Source organism: Epinephelus fuscoguttatus, linkage group LG16 (genome assembly GCF_011397635.1).
Source record: "Epinephelus fuscoguttatus linkage group LG16, E.fuscoguttatus.final_Chr_v1".
NCBI classification, from domain to species: domain Eukaryota; kingdom Metazoa; phylum Chordata; class Actinopteri; order Perciformes; family Serranidae; genus Epinephelus; species Epinephelus fuscoguttatus.
The window spans coordinates 28,702,298-28,721,178 of NC_064767.1; the positions used below are offsets into that span (position 1 = coordinate 28,702,298).

At 40.7% G+C, this 18,881-nt stretch overlaps 2 protein-coding genes across 2 annotated transcripts in view; one reads left to right on the top strand and one right to left on the bottom strand.

Annotated features, from left to right (window-relative positions):
• Window positions 1-12,426, top strand: part of zmp:0000000755 (phosphofurin acidic cluster sorting protein 2) — a 59,640-nt gene extending 47,214 nt beyond the window's left edge. Inside the window, exons 13-24 of the mRNA XM_049600932.1 lie at window positions 15-147; window positions 242-346; window positions 1,851-1,957; window positions 3,052-3,206; window positions 3,294-3,404; window positions 4,405-4,507; window positions 7,690-7,732; window positions 7,845-7,887; window positions 8,128-8,266; window positions 8,377-8,600; window positions 9,673-9,786; window positions 9,977-12,426. Coding sequence (XP_049456889.1) covers window positions 15-147; window positions 242-346; window positions 1,851-1,957; window positions 3,052-3,206; window positions 3,294-3,404; window positions 4,405-4,507; window positions 7,690-7,732; window positions 7,845-7,887; window positions 8,128-8,266; window positions 8,377-8,600; window positions 9,673-9,786; window positions 9,977-10,092 — 1,393 coding nt within the window. The 3' untranslated portion in view covers window positions 10,093-12,426. The remainder of the gene's footprint in view (window positions 1-14; window positions 148-241; window positions 347-1,850; window positions 1,958-3,051; window positions 3,207-3,293; window positions 3,405-4,404; window positions 4,508-7,689; window positions 7,733-7,844; window positions 7,888-8,127; window positions 8,267-8,376; window positions 8,601-9,672; window positions 9,787-9,976) is intronic.
• A 344-nt stretch (window positions 12,427-12,770) lies between these two features.
• mrpl2 (mitochondrial ribosomal protein L2) lies at window positions 12,771-17,388 on the bottom strand. Its single transcript, XM_049600931.1, has 8 exons — window positions 17,293-17,388; window positions 16,754-16,849; window positions 16,492-16,660; window positions 13,957-14,098; window positions 13,758-13,873; window positions 13,553-13,663; window positions 13,176-13,249; window positions 12,771-13,093 (listed from the first exon to the last, which is right to left on the bottom strand). Exons 2-8 carry the CDS (start codon window positions 16,826-16,828, stop codon window positions 12,887-12,889), a joined length of 894 nt encoding a protein of 297 aa, XP_049456888.1. The 5' UTR covers window positions 16,829-16,849; window positions 17,293-17,388; the 3' UTR covers window positions 12,771-12,886.
• Between the last annotated feature and the right edge of the window lie 1,493 nt (window positions 17,389-18,881).

Genomic DNA, 18,881 nt, shown 5'->3' on the forward strand with positions numbered 1-18,881 from the left:
CATCTCTTCCTCAGTAAAATGGAGAACAGGCTGCAGAGGCGTCCTCGCAGCACCTCCATGAAAGACAGACAGAACTCCAAGGCCCAGAGCGACAGGACCAGCAGCATGGAGAGCGAGTGCTCCCCTGACTCACGACTCATAGCACAGGTAAATACACTGCAGATGTAACATCAAGATGTGTTCTTTACATAATATTCTTAGGCAATGTGCTCAGACGCTCTGCGTCTCCTTTGTCTCGAAGGTTCCCAGAAAGTCAGTCTATGACCAGCTGAACCAGATCCTCATTTCTGACGAACGCCTGCCAGAGAGCATCATCCTCATCAACACCATGGAGTGGCAAGGACAGGTGTGTGCATTTTCCATACCTAACACTAAAATCATGAACTCCCTTACCTTCATCCCTTCATATATGGTAGACACACTTGGGCCAGGCAGGACGGGGCCTGCTGCAAGCATTTCCTCACATTGCAAAGAGATTTAATAAAAAAGTAAGGGTGCTCCGACAGGATTTTTGGAGCTGATCAGAGGGTCTATGTGAAGCCTTCTGTTTATTGTGTAACACTTTTTATTTATTTGGCTATTATTAACAACCTTGTACATTAAGTAAAAAATACTAAGAGACGAGAAAACTGTCTTTTTTATTGGCAGCCAACATGTGCAACATATTCCACTCTCTTACTTAGAGGCTCAACTTAAACCAGAGCAGCCCACCATGATTATTGGGAGCAGCTTAGAGCTTAACAGATAAAGCTTTCCTGTGGAATAAAATAAACTACTACTAAATGGAAATTGGAATAAAAGCTAAATGTGCACAACACACCAAGTTTAGAAGAATAAATTATACCAAGGCAACTAGTAATTTGTCAACTATTTTTTAATTTAGTCTTGGGGTGCTTTCACACCTGCCCTGTTTGGTTTGGCTCAATTTAACTCAAGTTCGTTTGCCCCCTAAGTGCAGCTCATTTGGGCAGGTGTGAACACAGCAATCACACAACAAAAACAACAAGACAAAGATCTTCTTGAAGAGGTGGTCTCAGTCTGGTTACAAACAAACTCTGGTGCAGTTAGTTTGTGGCCTTGATCTGAACCAACCGCAGAGCATGTTACAGTCCTGGAGGATTATTAATGTGCACCTCCTCCTGTACGGCCTTAATATGCACATTCAGCACATGCAATGTATCAAAACATTTTTTTTTTGTTGGAGCCGTGCCTCGTTTTCAAACTGTATGGTTTGCCTTAAATAAACAATGCAAGCAATATAGTCCACGATAACCAACGCTAAAATCAACCTGCTTAGTTGTCCCTCCATTGTGACAATAGGAAGTGTCACATTTATCTTGCAAGTGTACTCTTCTTCAGTGTTTTGTTTACTTCCTGGATTTTTCCCGCATGGAAATTCCGACCAATCAGGAGCAGCTTTCCCCATGAAGGCATTTTATCTGGTCCGCTTGTAAATGCTGCTGTGAGAACACGAACCAATTCTCTGTGATTATAAAACTTTGTAACAAAATTAGTCCCTGATTCGGACCAAAGCAGGACAACTCTAGGTCTGAAAGCACCCTTAGTCCTGTGTCAGTTATATTTTTTATTTTTTAGGCGCACCAATAAAAACTGTCTTGTGTGTTTGGTGTCGTCCAATTGGTTCCTCTGATCAGCCTTCAGAGACCACTGTTAAGAATGAATATGGGCAGATAAGGATCGGTGGCCAATCAGTTGGAGCACCCTCTCACCAAAGAATTATTATTGTACCCCAGTAGCATGTTTTTCCTGCTCTCTTTCCGACCCGATCAGCCCTGCCTCTTGTATATCCATTAACCCATCATGTCCCTCTCATGTGTGTTCTTGTGCAGTATGTATCCGAGTTGCTCCATGAACAGGGCCAGCCCATTGTGTCCACCTGCTCTGCCGCCGATGTTCAGGCTGCCTTCAACACCATCGTCACACGCATCCAGAGATTGTGAGTCACATACATACATGCATACACACGCATTGGTTGAATGACACGGGTCACCAGAAAGTGTGATCTTACTGCCTGTTGTTATTGAATACTCCTCGCCAAACTATGTATGTTTACGGTGGCTCGGTGCCATAGAATTCCAGGACGCTATGGCTCAGGCTGCTGAAGAGCTCTCTGTCTGTGAATGTGCCTGTTTTCTCATGAAAAGCTGAAGTTCAGCCTTCTTCTCTCTCTTATTCTTGGATCCATCTGCTTGCCTGCCGTCTCCTCAGGATGTCATGTCAGTGGGAGACTGAGGCTGTCGCAGTCTGCTTCTCTGCCTCTGTTAAACCTGTTTTCTCTGTAATCCGGTCGCACTGCAACTTTTTCACTCTTAACACACCTGCTCCTCAGTCAACCTGTTTACTCCAGCTGGGGCCATGTCATGTGGAGCCATGCACGTCTCTGATGTTAACATGCTTGCTCTGTGCTGCCGCTGCTTTAACTTGCTGCAGGGTTTTTCCTCAAATGATGTCACTGAGAGAAAATGGACATTTTAAAACCTACGCATACTGTAGACACTATCTTACTTCATAAAACTTTCATATCTCAAATCCTTAAGCTTTTAGCTACAAAGTCCGTAAGTCCTTAGGCAGTGAAGTATTCCTTTAAAACAACTTAAATGTTTTACATACATTATTACTTATAGGACAAATAATTTATAAGCCAAAATGTAGTTTTTCATTTTACGTGTTTGCAGTGAGCAACCAGTTAACCCAGTTTAACTGAGCTGACTTGAGTTTCAGGGGGGTTTGGCTGTTTTTTAAAGATAAAATTGGTTTTCTGTTTGTCAGTGTAGGATTAGGATCTAAAAGCTGCTGCCATATTTGGTTTGACTTCAGGAAGACTTGCAGAAACTTGCAAGTGCCTATTATTATAAATTATAACATGACATAATCTGGCTGTCATTAAAAAGAAAGACCGGTTTTAAAGCAGGAAAAACCCTGTTGAGATATAAATCTTCAGACAGTCATGCATTCTCTCACACGCCCCCTCTGACCCACATCTCTTTCTCTTAATTACTTATTCCTCCTCTCTATGTGAAACCCCCGCAGCTGTAACTGCAATGCTCAGACACCACCGACGATGAAGGTGGCAGTGGCAGGCGACCAGAGTTACCTCAGCACCATCCTGAGGTTCTTTGTGGAGCAGCTGGCCAACAAGACACCTGACTGGCTCAGTTACATACGCTTCCTGGTCATCCCCATAGGTAAATCATGTGCAAATATTAGCATAAAATGCTACATATGTTTTGCATTTTCCTTTACTTAAAGCTTTTCTTTGCACTCCCTCACAGGTTCTCATCCTCTGGCAAAGTATGTGGCCTCATTTGACAGCAGGTTCAACAGCATCTTTATGGACACTGCGTGGAGGGAGCTGTTCTGCAGGACGGAACGGCCCGCCTCAGGTTAGGATGCATAGCTGTGGTGTGTGGCTACAAAGCAAGGCTGTGTGTCTAATGTTCAGCCAACTTGAAAGGGAAAGAAATGGGGTCAGAGCATGGGTCAGGGGCTGATGGATAGGAAGAAGAGATTTCCTCCAATTGCAAAAGACAGCCACAGCCTGCTGCAGTGTAATGAATGGCTCTAGATTATAGCACTGCTCCTCCTCCCTGTAAACTGTCTACTGCTGCTTAAGAAGACCACCAGGCTGTCAGAACTCTCACTCAGATATTTACTCCAAAGACTGTCAGAGTTGCAGTTTGAAACTCTTGTAATTGTTTGCTGGCACACACATCCATGTTTAAGCTTGTATTCCCACCTCCTTTCCTTAGGTCTCACTTGTCCTGCCCAGACAAGCCCGATAATCACCTGCTCACCTATCCCCACCTAATAATTCACTTAATTTACATCCCATAGGTGCAACAGTCCCACACACCATGTTAAATTCACCTCTAAAGGAGCTCCAAGCAAAACATATGAGATGATAAAACAAAAGTGCTGGGTCCTCTTCTTTTCCCTTCACTCTTTTATCCTTGACATAAGCTGTTATCACAACACAAAAAGCAGAGATTGGATAAGAATTGCTGTGAGTGCTTTCTTTCACAAGGAGATTAGTTTAAACTGCAGAGAGGCAATAGGTCAACATAAGTTGACATTAAAAATCAGCCTGTGTATCCACATTTCAAGCTGGCAAAAATGTATGCTGAGCCCACAGGCCTCCTGCTTGACGCACAATTCATCTTGTGTGTCGTATGGCTGACTTCACCCGCATTTTAATGACATTTTACACTCAGCAGCCCCTCCCTGCCATCCACCTCCTTAATTCAGTGGAATGAAAATGATTAATGCACAGTCTTCCAGCGATCTGCTGTACGTGAAAATAAGCATTTGCATCAATTGTCTTGCAGCTTGTTAGTCAGACATGAAAGAGGAGAGGCGTGTTGTTAACAATCTGTCTCCCCGCAGACAACATTGATGTAGCAGGACGAGTGGTTCAGTATCTGGTCGGTGCCAACGTGTCCCACCAGTTCCCCATCTCAGAAGCAATGCTCACCTACAAACAGAAGAGGTAAAGTAGCTTTGATGATTTAAGTTTGAGTACACTCATGCACTGCATATGTTTATGTGTGTATGCATGTATGTTCTTGTGCATTTCTATGCTTGTAAGCATGATGTCTAACCTGGACGGCTGATACTAATGTTCAGAATGTCTGTTTTCTCAATTAAAGTGAGCCTTAGAACAAATATAGCTTCAGATGATCATCAGTTACTGCATGAGGAAGATGTTAAAATGCATATGCATGCAAGCAGGCACATACATTAAACACACACCCACAAGTTGCTTTGATGTGTGATGATAATGGTTCTTAGTGAACTGTCACTGTAGAGTCACATCTGTTTATTCTGACATAAATGAGTCCAGGATACACAGGTCCATTTCAACAGAAACACTGTTTGATAAAAGGTTACGACTGATTATAACGCACGGGTTCAGTTGTCAGATCAGCACAAGTCTCTGCATCTACAAAGTCCAACGTCTACCCAGTCAGTCGGTTGCATTTCTGTGTGCATTTGTTGGTTGTCTCTCTGAGGTTTGACCAAACCCTTCCCCTCTTTGTAAGAACGGCTTCCTATTGGTCAGAAGGTACCAATTACAACACAGTTTTAACGCTGTCGCATTCCTTCTTCCCCCTTTCCCTTTTGATTTGCATTCAAGGAAAAGAAGTTTGTATTTTGATTTTTACATCAGGTATCTAATTCAACTCTTTTTGTTTTGTTTTGAACCTCCTGATTATCTCTCCTCCATTTGGCTTGAGCTCCTTGCTGTGTCTTAACATTTCCCTTTTCACACTCGATACTCACTGTAACTTCACTTTGCACTCTGTCCTGACTTGTGTCTTTGGTTTGGTGTGACCTTTTTTGATTCTTACTCTGTCCTCTGTGTTGTTGCCGTGAAGATTTGCCTAACAACCTTTAAAACAACCCTAAATATTTACACAGTGGAAATGGTTTTCTGACCCACACATCCAGCAATATTAAAGCTTTGTTAAATGAATAGAAGTCCTTTAGAGTGACCCACAGGCAAAGTTTGTTACAGATTTTATGTTGACTTGAGAGTGAGCTGCCCGAGTCTCAGGACGTGTATTAATCTACCCACAGGAGTGGCTACATGTCAAAAGACAAAACAATAACGGCTGTAATGTGAATCTGATATTTCCCACTCTTTCTAAACTGCATGAATACAACTAACTCTGAAAGATATTTCTGCATGTATGCATATATTAATAGAACAAAGTAATACCTACATTTACAAAGGATCGGCAGTAAAGTTTAAGTTATCGTTTGTCTCCTTATAAATGTTATTTTGTGAGATATGTGTTCACTTCCTTTTTGGACTGTTGATTGCTTTTGAATGGACAGCAATGCAGATATATCCTATCACTGATTTATGCACTACTTAAGTCTTTACTTATTAAGATTTCTTCATTTTATTGGTGCAGCCAGAGTTATTAAATCATGTGGCTGAAACTAGCGAGTTGTTACTAAGATGTTAGGATGTGAGAAGCTGCTGCAGTTCAGTGCTTGTGTGCTTTGTTCAAGTGGTAGTGTTGCTTTGCAGAATCTTTACCTTGAAATGTGTAACATCACTGAAATATAATCATAGACTCCATAAAAGAAATGGACGTAGCCACAGGGATGTCACCAAATGGTTTGTCGACTATCGTTTTGAAGACTTGAGTTTGGCATTTTGGGTGTTGCAGTCTTTTTTTCTCTGTGTGGATCGACAGGCTGCTGTGGTAGCTACTTTAGCTATTTGATAGCTATTTGCTATCATAAGGTTGCCACGCCCTAAAGCATAACCTGCTTTATCACCTGATTTAATCTAAATGGTGCCATAATTTACAAATGGACATTGTGCTGTATTGAAGAAGATGTGAAACTAGTGATAGAGACCATGGACTTGTGTACAATCAGACCTCTTTTTGCGACTAGTGGCATCGCCCCCTGCTGGCCGCTAGAAATGAGCTGCTCAAGGTTTAAGGCATATAGGCATTGACTTCACTTTTCAGATCTGGAGGCTCCTTCCTCTTCTTCTATGCAGTTTATGGAAATAATATAGCTCTAAAATTGCTGAGGATTGCACAGTATACCTTGTGATATAAACTATGATATTACTTTATTAATATTATTATTATTATTATTATTATTATTATTTTGTCTGATACATGCCTTGCCCTTGCCGTTAGGCATCATTTGATTGGTCACTGGAATCTGTAGGCAGGCAAATGAGGTTTATTGGACTAGTGCTGCTGTTTAACTCTGCATGGTTGAAGCGGGAAAGTGTGACAAGATGAGTGCAGAATAAGTGCGAACACCAGAAAGGAACTGATGCCTAAAAAAATAGCACGTCAGCCATCTGGCAGTATTTTGGATACAGGAGAGATGATGTGGCAAAAGTACAGGTACTGTACAGGTACAGATACAGTCTGAGTCAAGAACTGAGTAGCTGATACTTTAATATCTGTTTATGTATCACAAGTAATATAGTTATTGTGGTATTCAACAACGATTTCACATATGGCATATTTTCTGCATATCATGCAGCCCCATGGGGGAATCATAGTCCAGAATCTGAGCTGGAACAGGATCCGGCAGTGTTCCTCATTGCCTTGCTGTTTGCTTTGGGTGCAGTCTATTTTGCAGGCTCACGAAAGACTGGGAGAGAATGACCAGCTAGTTTAGCTGCATGTTAGAGCAGGTTGCAGAAAGATATGGGGTTGCATTTTTGAATCAGTGTAACCTATGTGTGTATTAACCTTTAAGTGACAATGACTGCTGTACTGTTTTTTTCCTATCTTTGTTAAGGCATGTGTTGTTGAACCAGTGATATGCTCAACACTTCTTAGTAAAAGTGAAAAGAAGCCACACGGTTAATACGGGCCGGGCCCAAACTTTAGTCCCATACATAAAAATAGCTCCTAGTACTGGCTGATAAGAAAGACCCCGTCTTCTTTTGGTTGTAAGGAGCGATCCTCCCATTCATCTCATTATAACATGATCCCAAGATGACCCCATTTCACACCAGTCAGTCATGTGCCATTTCTGCTGCGATGGGACATGGTGCAGGTCATGCCACAGCCATCTTCCCTCCAGGACCATTGAGTGTTCATGTGCACCTCTGGAGTGTTGAAGTGTTAAAAAAGCCACTTCTGGTCAAACTCACAGCCTCTTTTCTCTGTCTGTTTACAGCCCTGATGAGGACTCCTGTCAGAAATTTGTGCCATTTATTGGGGTAAGATTCTTATTTTCTTTTTGCATTTGCAAACGTGGCAGACAGAATTGTTGCTTCCTTTGATGTTTAATTTAGTTTCACACTGAACCTTTCACTCTTTTTATTCCTGCAGGTTGTGAAAGTTGGAATTGTGGAGCAAAGTTTGTCAACTTCAGGTAAGGATGGGCTTTTGTCAGTCTATCATAGTGTTTTGTCAGGTTGGTGTGTTCAACATTTTACTGTTGATTTTATGTGCTGAGACAGAAACGTAACTGAAGAGATGTCACTCACTGGATACAGATTCAGATCAGCAAAGAGGAAAATGACCCAATATTATTTTATTTATTTACTTCATTTAATAATGTTTAATTTACTTTGAAACTGTGTATGAGACTACTTTCACCCTTAATTTGCAGTGGACTCAGATGATGCAATGGGGGTCAACACGAGCATCTTGTCCTCCCCAACGCCCCCATCGGCTGGTCCGTATGGGAAGGAAATCGGGGGCACTCCCCCACAGTCTCCCTCCGTGTCCACCGCCCTCTCTGGAGCTGGGTAAGACAACAGATACTTTTTTCTTTCTCACTACAAGTTGTGCTGAACAAGTGATGTACACAAAATCAAATTTCTGTAGTGTTTCTGACTTTGCCTGTTTTCCCCTGCAGCTCTCCATGTTCGGGCAGCGAGGTGATGGGGCTCCAGGTGGACTACTGGACGTGGCAAGGCCCAGAGAAGAAGAAGGAGGGAGAGAAGAGAGACGTGGGACTGAAGAACACCCTGAAGAGTAATTTCCGTTCACTGCAAGTCAGCCGCCTGCCTTGTGGAGGGGAGCTCACCCCTCCACCCAGCATGGCCATGACTGTGGTCACCAAGGAGAAGAACAAGAAAGGTACGCTTTGGAATCAAAGCACATGACAAACATCATACCTGATAGCCACAATACAATATATTCTATACAGGAGCGCAGTAGTGTAGTCTTGGGTATACACTGTGTACATTAAAAATGCGCAAGGATACATAACAACATTGTTTAGTGACAGAACTTTCACCATAAGTATTTGTTTTCATGAGATGTGACAGCAAAATGAACACGCAGAGAGACTTTCGTCGTCTTTCCTCACTCTCACCCTGCAGAGCTGAGTGCGCAGCCTTGGTTCAACAGAGAGAGAGTGATGGTGTGTGCACTCAAAGCAGACAGATGTTGGTGATCAGAGCAGAGAGGAAATTAGCAGTAAAGTTGTCAAGTCGTAGTAAATGTACAGTGAAGGTTTCAGTTTGTCCATGAATAAATAAAGTTCCCATGTCTTGCTTCCAAACTGCTGGGTAAAGGGAAGCTGGTTCGCATCAACCTCGGTCCTGGAGGCAAACGAAATCTAGTTACCTAGTTGCCTTATGAAGCATGGTCAGTGGTCGCTTCCTGTACAGGAGGGGCTTTGAGTTTGACTGTGACCTAGACCTGACCTACCAATTAATAATGCATACCTTTATATTTTTTTATTTAGAGCAATATTGAAGGCATAGTTACATTTGTCAGTTTTTAAGACAGCTGCTATCACTCATCACCAGAACGTCATCTATCCCAGCATAAGAAACACACACAGCAAACTAGACTGCAAAACTGCCAGAGAGAGGTCGAAAGAATACTCCCCAGATTTAGCACTGCACTTCTGTGACATTGTTGGACTCACAATGGAGATTATTAAAAAAAAAGGATGAAAATCATTGCAGCAGAACCAAATATATCATCTTTTTTATTCCAAAACCTGGTGTCCTCAATACCCATAATGCAAAGCTCCCTCTGGGGCCACAAAAGCCTTTTAACTTTCTCCCACATATGCAGTAGCACTCTTCAAGACCTGTAAACACACTTTGATGTGTAAAATTGGTGGACTTTCCCTTTAACAACAACAAAAAAAAAGTGTGAGGAAAGTGTTTTTATGCCTCCTTGTTTCTGTCTCCAGTGATTTTTCTCAGCAAGAAGCCCAAGGAGAAAGAGCTGGACTCTAAGAGCCAAGTGATTGATGGCATCAGCAGGTTGATCTGCACAGCCAAGCACCAGCACACCATGCTGAGAGGTAAGGCTGAGGCTGTACTGCCACCTGGTGTCCGGATAATTTGATGTATTAAATAATGTCAGTCGAGTAAACAAAGAATTATCTCTGTAACAGCTGTCCGTGCAGATTGTCTACAGCACCCGTTAAGAGATCTTTAATGTGTTATAATTAATTTATTTGTGGATTTAACGATCATCTTTTTTTTTCTTAGTCACTATTGATGGAGTGGAGTGGAATGATGTGAAGTTTTTCCAGCTCGCTGCCCAGTGGCCAACACATGTCAAGCACTTCCCGGTGGGAATCTTTGGTTACACTAAGCCCGTGTGACCTTGGCCACCACCCACTCCGCCACCACCAGACTCTCCGCTGCACTTGTCTCACCGAGAGGCTCCAGAGAATTAGAGGAAAAAGCCGACGGGCCCCCGGCAGTAATAGTTTTCCTGTGGAAATCTTACTGACTCACAACCACGTGTTCAACACACAGATTTCATGTCGTCAGTTGGATGTTTTTGATGTTGTTGGGTGTTGTTGTTTTTTACACACTACAAAAAGAACAAGTACTATTTTGTAAGATTTGTGCTACCGCCTCGGAGGTATTTTGAGGTTTTTGACAATTTGCCACATTTCGATAATGGCAGCTGTGTTTGCACTTTGTTTTTGTTAACATTTTATTATTTCTGTGAAATCCTACATTTATTGTTACTCTATAGACAATGGAGGAGTGTGATGGTGATGTGCAGTGGCGTGTGTGAGATCGTTTGAGACCGTGTTTGTGTTTGTTGTTGAAAGTTGGAATATTGCTGTGAATCTAGATGGAATCCTTCTCTTCTAACTCAGTGCTCAGTTTTCTTACTCGTCCCTTTACTTTCTCAAAAAAGGTAAATTTTTATAGGAAGAAACAGAAACGTTCTGTTTTGCCTCGTTGCTTTGAAGCACACTGTGTACCTAAAGCAAATAAAACAACATCTAAAGCAAGGTATTTCTGAAGGTAGCTATAAGGAATGTAGCTATGGAGCATTTGTAACATGTTCATTAATCAGTTCATTATGAAAAGTGCTGAAGATTTTGCATGGATGTTAGAGTACATTCAGAGTGTACGGTAACATCTACTTAGAAGCAGGGTAACGTGGCACCACAAAACATATTTCAACTATCAACAGCTGAATGCCAAATTTAGTTGTGACTGTATGAACTGTCGTATCGTTTCAAGGTCCTGAATTGTTTTTCAGTTTCCCAGCCTCCCCCTTGTTCAGCTTGATGTACTGGCTTACCTGAGAGCGCGTCTCACAGACCTGCAGTAACTTAGCAGATACTGGGTTTCTCCAGATGTGCAGTGATGTGCCAAAGTCAACTTTGTTTTACAGTGTAACCACCAGAGCTCTTGGCTTGGCCAAACTTCATAGTATGTTAAACTGAGAACTAAAATCGTACACTTGATGTATCTGTGGTCCCTGTGGAGATCAGTATTTAGATTACTGAGATGTTAGCTTTGATAAATTTACCAGTTAGTGCTCCACATTTGGCCAAATATAATCCCAGTAAGCATTTACAAGACGTGTGCACATCCTAACCAAGCAATTACCATTGTGTCCTTTATAACAGTGTCACCGTGGCTGGACGTGCAAGTAATGCCTAACCTAATCAGACTGGTCATGCAGTATTGTGTTGGCCTGTGGTGGGAAAATTACTAATGAGCTGGACTTGAAACATGCTTTGACAGTCGTGTCGAGCGCATTGCAAGTATTGAATTACTTTTAAAACATGATGAAAAGTGTACGGAGTCTTGCCAGATGTCCAAGTCACTGCCTGTGTGTGTCTGTGTAGGTGTGCTATATGTTCGATGGTACTCCCTGAATAGTGTTACGTGAAACTTTTGCAATAGGAAACCTTTGGACAAAGGGCCTTCTGTATGAGATAGTCGTTGCTTTTTATAAAGTGAAGATTTACAAGCTTTGATTGGCTGGCTTTTTTAGTCATGTATATAAATATAATAAACAAAATGTTATTATTGTGAATCGCAAATCCCTGCCCTCCCACGGAAAATTAAAAAGCACAAATAGCTTACCTTTTTTTCTTGACATAAATGCCAAATATATTTCCAGAACTCATAATTATGAAGTCGACTTGTACAATGCAAACACTATTAGGTATGTAACTTCTCATACATTTCCCTCACTTTGTGATGCACTTTCATGTGGGTTTTATACATATTTTAGGTCAAATTGGGACACCCTTTGTTTTTGAGGTGAAGTGTTAAGAGGTGTTATATTTGAAATGTAAACCACTACCTATAGTTAAGAGAAGGCAGGATGTTTCCGCAGGGATGTTTATGTCGAAGCGCCCTGTGAGGTCTGATAAACCGTCATGGCTGTCTGTTACTTTGTTTTGCCACTTGATGTTAAGCTTACTTTGCAGCTCCCACTGTACGTGTCTGCCTGTGACTATACAGTCTCCTGTCTCCTGCTTCTTGAAGGGTTCACTATCTTCTTTTTGTTGGGAGACCAACTGGCCCTCATGGATGTGTAAACTCGGGCTGTGAAGTGTTAGCCAAGGCAGAGTTGTTTGAGGGAATTTGTCATGAGATTTCGCCTTTTACATACTGAACGGGCATAATGACAAGTGTATTCCGATGTATTTGACCTCGACTTTTTTTTTTTTTTTGCCCTAAATCTAGAGGTAGCATGGGGGTGTTTTACAAGACTGGATCAATGAGCAGGCATGCTCACTTTGTCAACACAATTTTAGCACAGCAAAAAAATTAACTCCTAACACCAGTGTTAGTTTTTCATTAATGGTCAAACTGCAATTACAACATGCCATCTCATTGCTCCTGTTACTTGAAATGCCGCCCAGTGTCTTTGCACAAACCCTATTTTAAATGACATGACAGTATTTTTAAATTTACCACTAAAAAAAATATGGATTACTCTGCATGTTTTACTATAGATGTAAATATGTTTTGGATTTTTATATTGTTTTGTTTCTTTCCATGCTCTCACAAGCAGTTGTGTTTAATAAAATTTTTAATCTTCTGTACAAACAGTTTGTCTTTATTCATATTATAGCTCCAACCACAATAACATTACAATATTCTCCAGTCCTGAACACGTCCCATGTGTTATCAAGATGAGACTGAGGGCAGGTTGACGTACACCTTCATCGGAGGCAGCGGTTTGATCTTGCGTCCTGCCCAGCCTCCCTTTCTCTGCCACAAGCCGCTCGAAGGGCGCTTGCCAAGCCAGCGGTTGCGACCAGCTTTGCCAATGATGCGTTGATTGTGGTCGACGTTGGACACGCGTCCAACTGTTACCATGCAGGTCTCCAATACCTGTGTGTCCAGATGACAACATTGAGTTTAAAGCAGAATGTTTTATCACTGCAGGTAAAATCTCTATCCAGATAAACCTCACCTGAACCTGCTGCTTCGATGGAAGCTGGACGATTGCTGTTCCGTTGACTTTACGGAGCAAAACGCCACTTGTGCCTGAAAACAAAATGAAACACAATATTTGGTTTAGGTGTTATGAGTCGACAAATTTTACAGCAGCCATTACCTTGTTCCGAATGCCCGAGGCTTTCAGGCAACATTACATGAAATGAACAATCGTGAAAGTGTAACAAGGATGCACAATAACAGAGCAGATAAGAATTTAAGTGGACTTTGAAATTATGACATCACTATTTTATGACATTTTTAAAGACTAGTTAGTTGAAATAATATTTGATCAGTCAGCATCAGAAGCAAGAATCTAAAATCCCCTAAAATGACATGCAAGTAATCTATTACCTGCAGCACGAATGTACTGGGCTCCCTTCCCTGGTTGTATCTCCAGGTTGTTCACCAGTGTCCCCACAGGAAGTGCTCCCAGCGGGTAGGCGTCACCCTCATTGGCTGAGACTGCAAAGTACAACAAAAGGACGCAGTTTGATTTGTGTTCGGTACAGATTACTGTTTGGAAGCTCTGGATGAAAAACCAGGGTGACTCTCACACCTGCCATGCGTCCAATAACTGCAGATGTTTTAATGACGTCTCCGGTCTGCATGTTCTCTGTAGCAATGATCCATCTTTTCCGGTTGCCTCCAGCTACCAGAGCGATGTCAGCAGACCTGTGTCAAACAGATTATGATGATTATCATGACTTTAAATACACATGTTAATCAAACTCCTGTGTGTTGGAAGCTGATCTCACCTGCATGGGTCGTACCGCACTTCAACCACCTTCTCATCAAATGGCTGGGACTCTTTGTTTTCTTCGTAGCGCAGCCGCTGAAAGTCTACCCATCGGTATTTCTGTTTGTGGCCGCCACCAATACCATGTGTCCGTATCTTTCCTGTACGGCAGAGACAAAGATGAGCAACTCGTTGCACTGGGCTCTAGTCAGAACACGTAGCACAGCTGTTATAAAAGCAAATACATCACTAAATGCTGTCAGCAGCTCAACCCGAGGCTGAACTTGACTTCTGATTGACAACTTAAGTAGAGGCCTGAGGGGAAATTATTATTAGGTGATTCTCTTATAACGATTTAACAGGTGCTCGATTTAATATTTGAAACCAGGCCTGCAACGGCTGATTACTCATGATGATTCATTATTAATTATTCTGCCTATTATTTAGTCAGCTGATTAATTAATAACTTTGTCTATAAAACGTCAGAAATGGTTACAAAAAAATGTCCATCAATGTGTCTTATGGCCCAAGGAAAAAATCAAATTGCTTTTGTCTGACACAAAACAAATTCAAATTGCTTTTTTTAGCTCAATTTCAAACCTGTTTAAGTTTTATGAACATTTTATTCTATTAAATAATTGTACACAAGGTTGTACAGGTTTACAGCAAAGGTTATTTTACATCGTCTTATCCAGTTGTTCTCAACCAGATGTCCTTGAGGGAGTTCTAGGGAGGCTCCAGAAAAACGGGGAATAGTTTATTTTCACTATTTAATTCAGTATTGAAGTGAGTCCTGCGTGAGTACGAGTCATAATAGGGTGCATTTTGTCAACTGGTCAATTAAATGTTGCTACCCTTGCTAATCAGCACCAGAACTACTAGTCACTTAAACTGAGAGTGTGTGTGTGTCTGTTTTCGTGTGTGTTTGAATGGAGATGAGTTAGGACGTTAAAGACACAGAAAATAAATGTTATTTTGTTAATTGAGTTGTCATGTTTTGTAGGATAATGTGCAATATGCATAATGAACCATGCCACACATTTCAGCAGCATTTAAAATACAATTTGTTTGTTCAACACTTCATTAACGATTTCTAATGGTTCTTATAATATACGCAATTTTTTTTCAGACAGTGTTTAACCTTATGGATTAAACTGTGCTCAATTTTGACTGTTTGAGTGTTTTCTTACTTTTAAACTAGTTGACTTGTCAAATTTTGAAATTGTGGGAAATTTGTCACTGGGAACATCCCCAGCTGACAACTACAAAATTCTGGTTTTAATTATATCAAAGCGGGGTCCTGCTTGTCGGCCCTAAAGTAAAAAGAGAAATGCTGTTTAATAATCTGGGTAATTTAACTCCCTGGATGAAATCTGAGGTCACAAGTCTTGGTGTGATCCTTGGTTCAGATCTAAGCTCCAAGTCCCGCTTTAACAAGGCGACGGAAACATAATTTATCCACCTCAGACACATAGCCAAGGTACGGCCATTTCTAAATGAAAAAAATGCAGAGAAATCGATTCATACCTTTATTTCAAACCTCCTCGACTACTGTAATGCACTTTTTACAGGCTTCCCAAAAAACACACCACTGAGAGACTTCAGCTCATTCAAAACTCTGCAGCTCGGCTATTAACCAGAACCAAGAGGAGAGAGCATATCAGGTCAGTCTCAGCTGCTCTGCACTGACTTCCTGTTACATTTATAATTGATTTTAAGCTCTTCTTCCTTATATACAAAGCCATACACGATCTGGGACCGAGCTACAATGCTAACTCCCTTGTTAACTATTTGCCTCCAAGAACACTGCGATCATCTGCTGCTGGTTTACTGGAGGTTTCCAGTAACAGCCGGAAGAAAATCGGGGATGCAGCCTTTGTCAATTACGCCCCAAAGCTATGGAACACACTACCTATAGATATCAGAGAAGGAGCTCACTAAATATTTAGAAAGCTAAAAATGTATCTGTTCACTTAAGCCTTTAACCAGCTCTGACTTCCTGATACAGGTCTGAAACTCGGTTTCTTTTTAAGCTTTTCTTTTCTATTTACGCTTCATGCTGCTGCAGTTCTTTAAAATCATACTTGATTTGATGATTTACAGTTTTACAACTCCATGATTTTATGAATCAGTTCTATTTTGTTCATTGTATTTTCATGTCAAGCACTCAGTGCTTATACTGCCCCTATTATAATCCACTTTGTACTGCATTTCTTGTATGAAAAGTGCTGTATAAACAGATTTTGTAATTATCATCATCATTATTATCATTATTATTATTATTATTATTATTATTACTGTTGAGATTAAAAAAAAAAAGTTTGAGATCCACTGGTCAAATTGAACTTGGACTGGAGTAACACTGACTGTGCCAGATTTTAAAACTGCCCACAAATACCCAGAATGCAAAGCTTCCTCTGGGGCCACATAAGCCGTTATACAACTCCGAGTGTGGGTGTACAGTTGAGCCAACTTAGACCCCATACCCCCCCAGAATTGCTTGTAAACTCACAGTTGTTCATTATATTATTCTACTGTTGACCACAGTGTTTACCTGTGTGATCTCTGCCTCCTGTCTTCCTCATCCCTATAGCCCTGATGGTGTACTTCTCCCTCTGCTTCCAGTATCTCTTGTTCTGCTCCAGAGAGGCTGTGGTGAGGAAGCCTCTCCACTGTCCCACTGCACTGGGCACCTGAGCTCCCAGCTTGGCCTCAACAACCGCCTGTCAACACAACAAGCATTGCAGACTGTTTAGTAGCTGAGATGTTGTGATGATTCAGATCTCCAGTGTGCATGTAAGGCAGTGGATGTTTACCTGAGAGGAGAGCAGGGCAGGCTGGGAAAGAGTCAGGGAGCGCAGGGCTCGAGTTAGACACGACACCGCCATCATAACAGCTTCCTCCTGACAGAGCTGGAGAGAAGAGGAGACAGTTTGACAGCCGGTAGTTATGTGGCTGAAGTTAATCTGTCTTTCCCACTACCTGGTGTACAACATTAGCTCGACTGTATCCAATACAGTCTACATACTTCTGCTTTTAATCCCGCTTAGTCTCATGTCTAACTATAACTAAAGGGTTAAAATGAATACAAATCGACAATATATCATTACCTGCTGCGTTTCAGATGTATTTCTGGCTCAAATATGCCTGTACTATCACCCTAACTATGCAGTACCCTTACCAAATGGCAAGTAAACGTGAGCTAACGCTACTTTAGCTTGAACCAAGTGAGACTAAACGGGCTCAAAAATACATCTTCCTTTATTTTATATTTTGAGTAAACTAAGCCGAATTGTCCGTTTGTCTCTTGTCTAATTTGTGATATAACCCAGAGTGACAGTAATATTACACCAACCTTTGTATTTGACTTATTTCATCACAAGCTTCCCGTCGGCGTCCTTCACAGTCCTGCACGCCGCGTCGCGCACTGATGACGTATAATTCAGGCGCTGCGGTATTTTCATATTTACTGAAAACCACACTTTACAGGTTAAAGTTGACCATTTATAATATGTTATTTTTCCTGGCATACAAGGTATTTATGTCAGACTTTCATAGCACACACAGCACAGTAATATTAGCTAGATATATCGGCTTCTTTACTCTCTAACAGCTGGTTTCAATTTCGCCTCTAGGTGGCAGAATTACCCTCTTACATATTAATGTAACTGTGGATGCTTTGCCATAAACACTATTCATTGTCTCTCACTAATCTAATTTCAACACTTTCACTTTTCGCGAGGCGCGTGTATTAAAGCAGTTTGTCATCTCATTGCTCAGATGTTCGCTTTTTACAGATTCATAAACAACAAAAATGTTGATTCACACTTTCAAAACTTAATACTGTCATTATGTGTAAACATAAAGTCTAGAAACAAAGAATACGGCTTGATATTACGTGCAAGTGTGTGGTGCTGTGGATAATATGGCGCGATGACTATTAATAAACATGTCACAAGACAAGAACACACCGCAAGCCCTCTTTGTAGTTTGTAAATAAACTAAATAGAAACAGCTTCTAGTCCGTAATAATTGTCTAAGTTCATTATCACAGTTAGTTTTACTTGCTTACTTTATACTTATAATGAAAATAGATCATTTTCTGTCATTATGTGTCATATAAATAATTATGAAACACTAGCAACATTTTTATTTTTTCGTTGTTTTTAGCTGTGAAAGGAGAAAGCAAGATTTGTCATATCATTTTCCTTAGGGAAGGATTAAGTGTTTGTATAAATATTTGGAGCACTGGAATTATATTGAACTGGTAAAATTACTTTAATTTGTTAGTGTTCACAAGTTAACCACCAGATGTCACTATGTGCTCTTTGGTTGTCTTTATGTGGTGGAATTTATAGGCCATTATAGTGCAATAGTCTGTCTTTAAATGTTAGAATTAAGTCTTCTTCTGTTTTTCTGATGCAGTCCCCTCTAATGTCGTATTGCTTCTTAAATGTGAATTGAGTATTGAGTATCTGAATTGACTTTACTACCTGTGGATCTTGTTGTTGGTCGGAGATGTTTCTCTAAAAAAAAGCGATAATAACTGTGCTATACGTGCTTTATTTAAAAAAGAAATCGTCTCTCCTCTAAATGTTGTTACCTAGTGGAAAAGCCTCACTTCAGACATGGTCATGGTGACTTTTAACGTGATTCATCGTTTTTATCCCACCAAGGTATTTCTATGTGGACTGCTCATTTTGCCAGTTGATTCCAGAAGATTTGTGCCATCTATTTTGTCCCCATTAATGTATTTTTTTTTTTTTTATTTTACTTTATTACATTTAATTTTATTTTATTTTATTTTATTTTATTTATTGGCAAGCTGTCTTTTATTTCCTAGTATACTGATTGAGAATTTTCCTTTTTTGTGAAATTGTATTGTTTGGCTTTTTTTACTCACTCCTTTACCAAAGCATATCAGTACTATAATATCTATTTAAT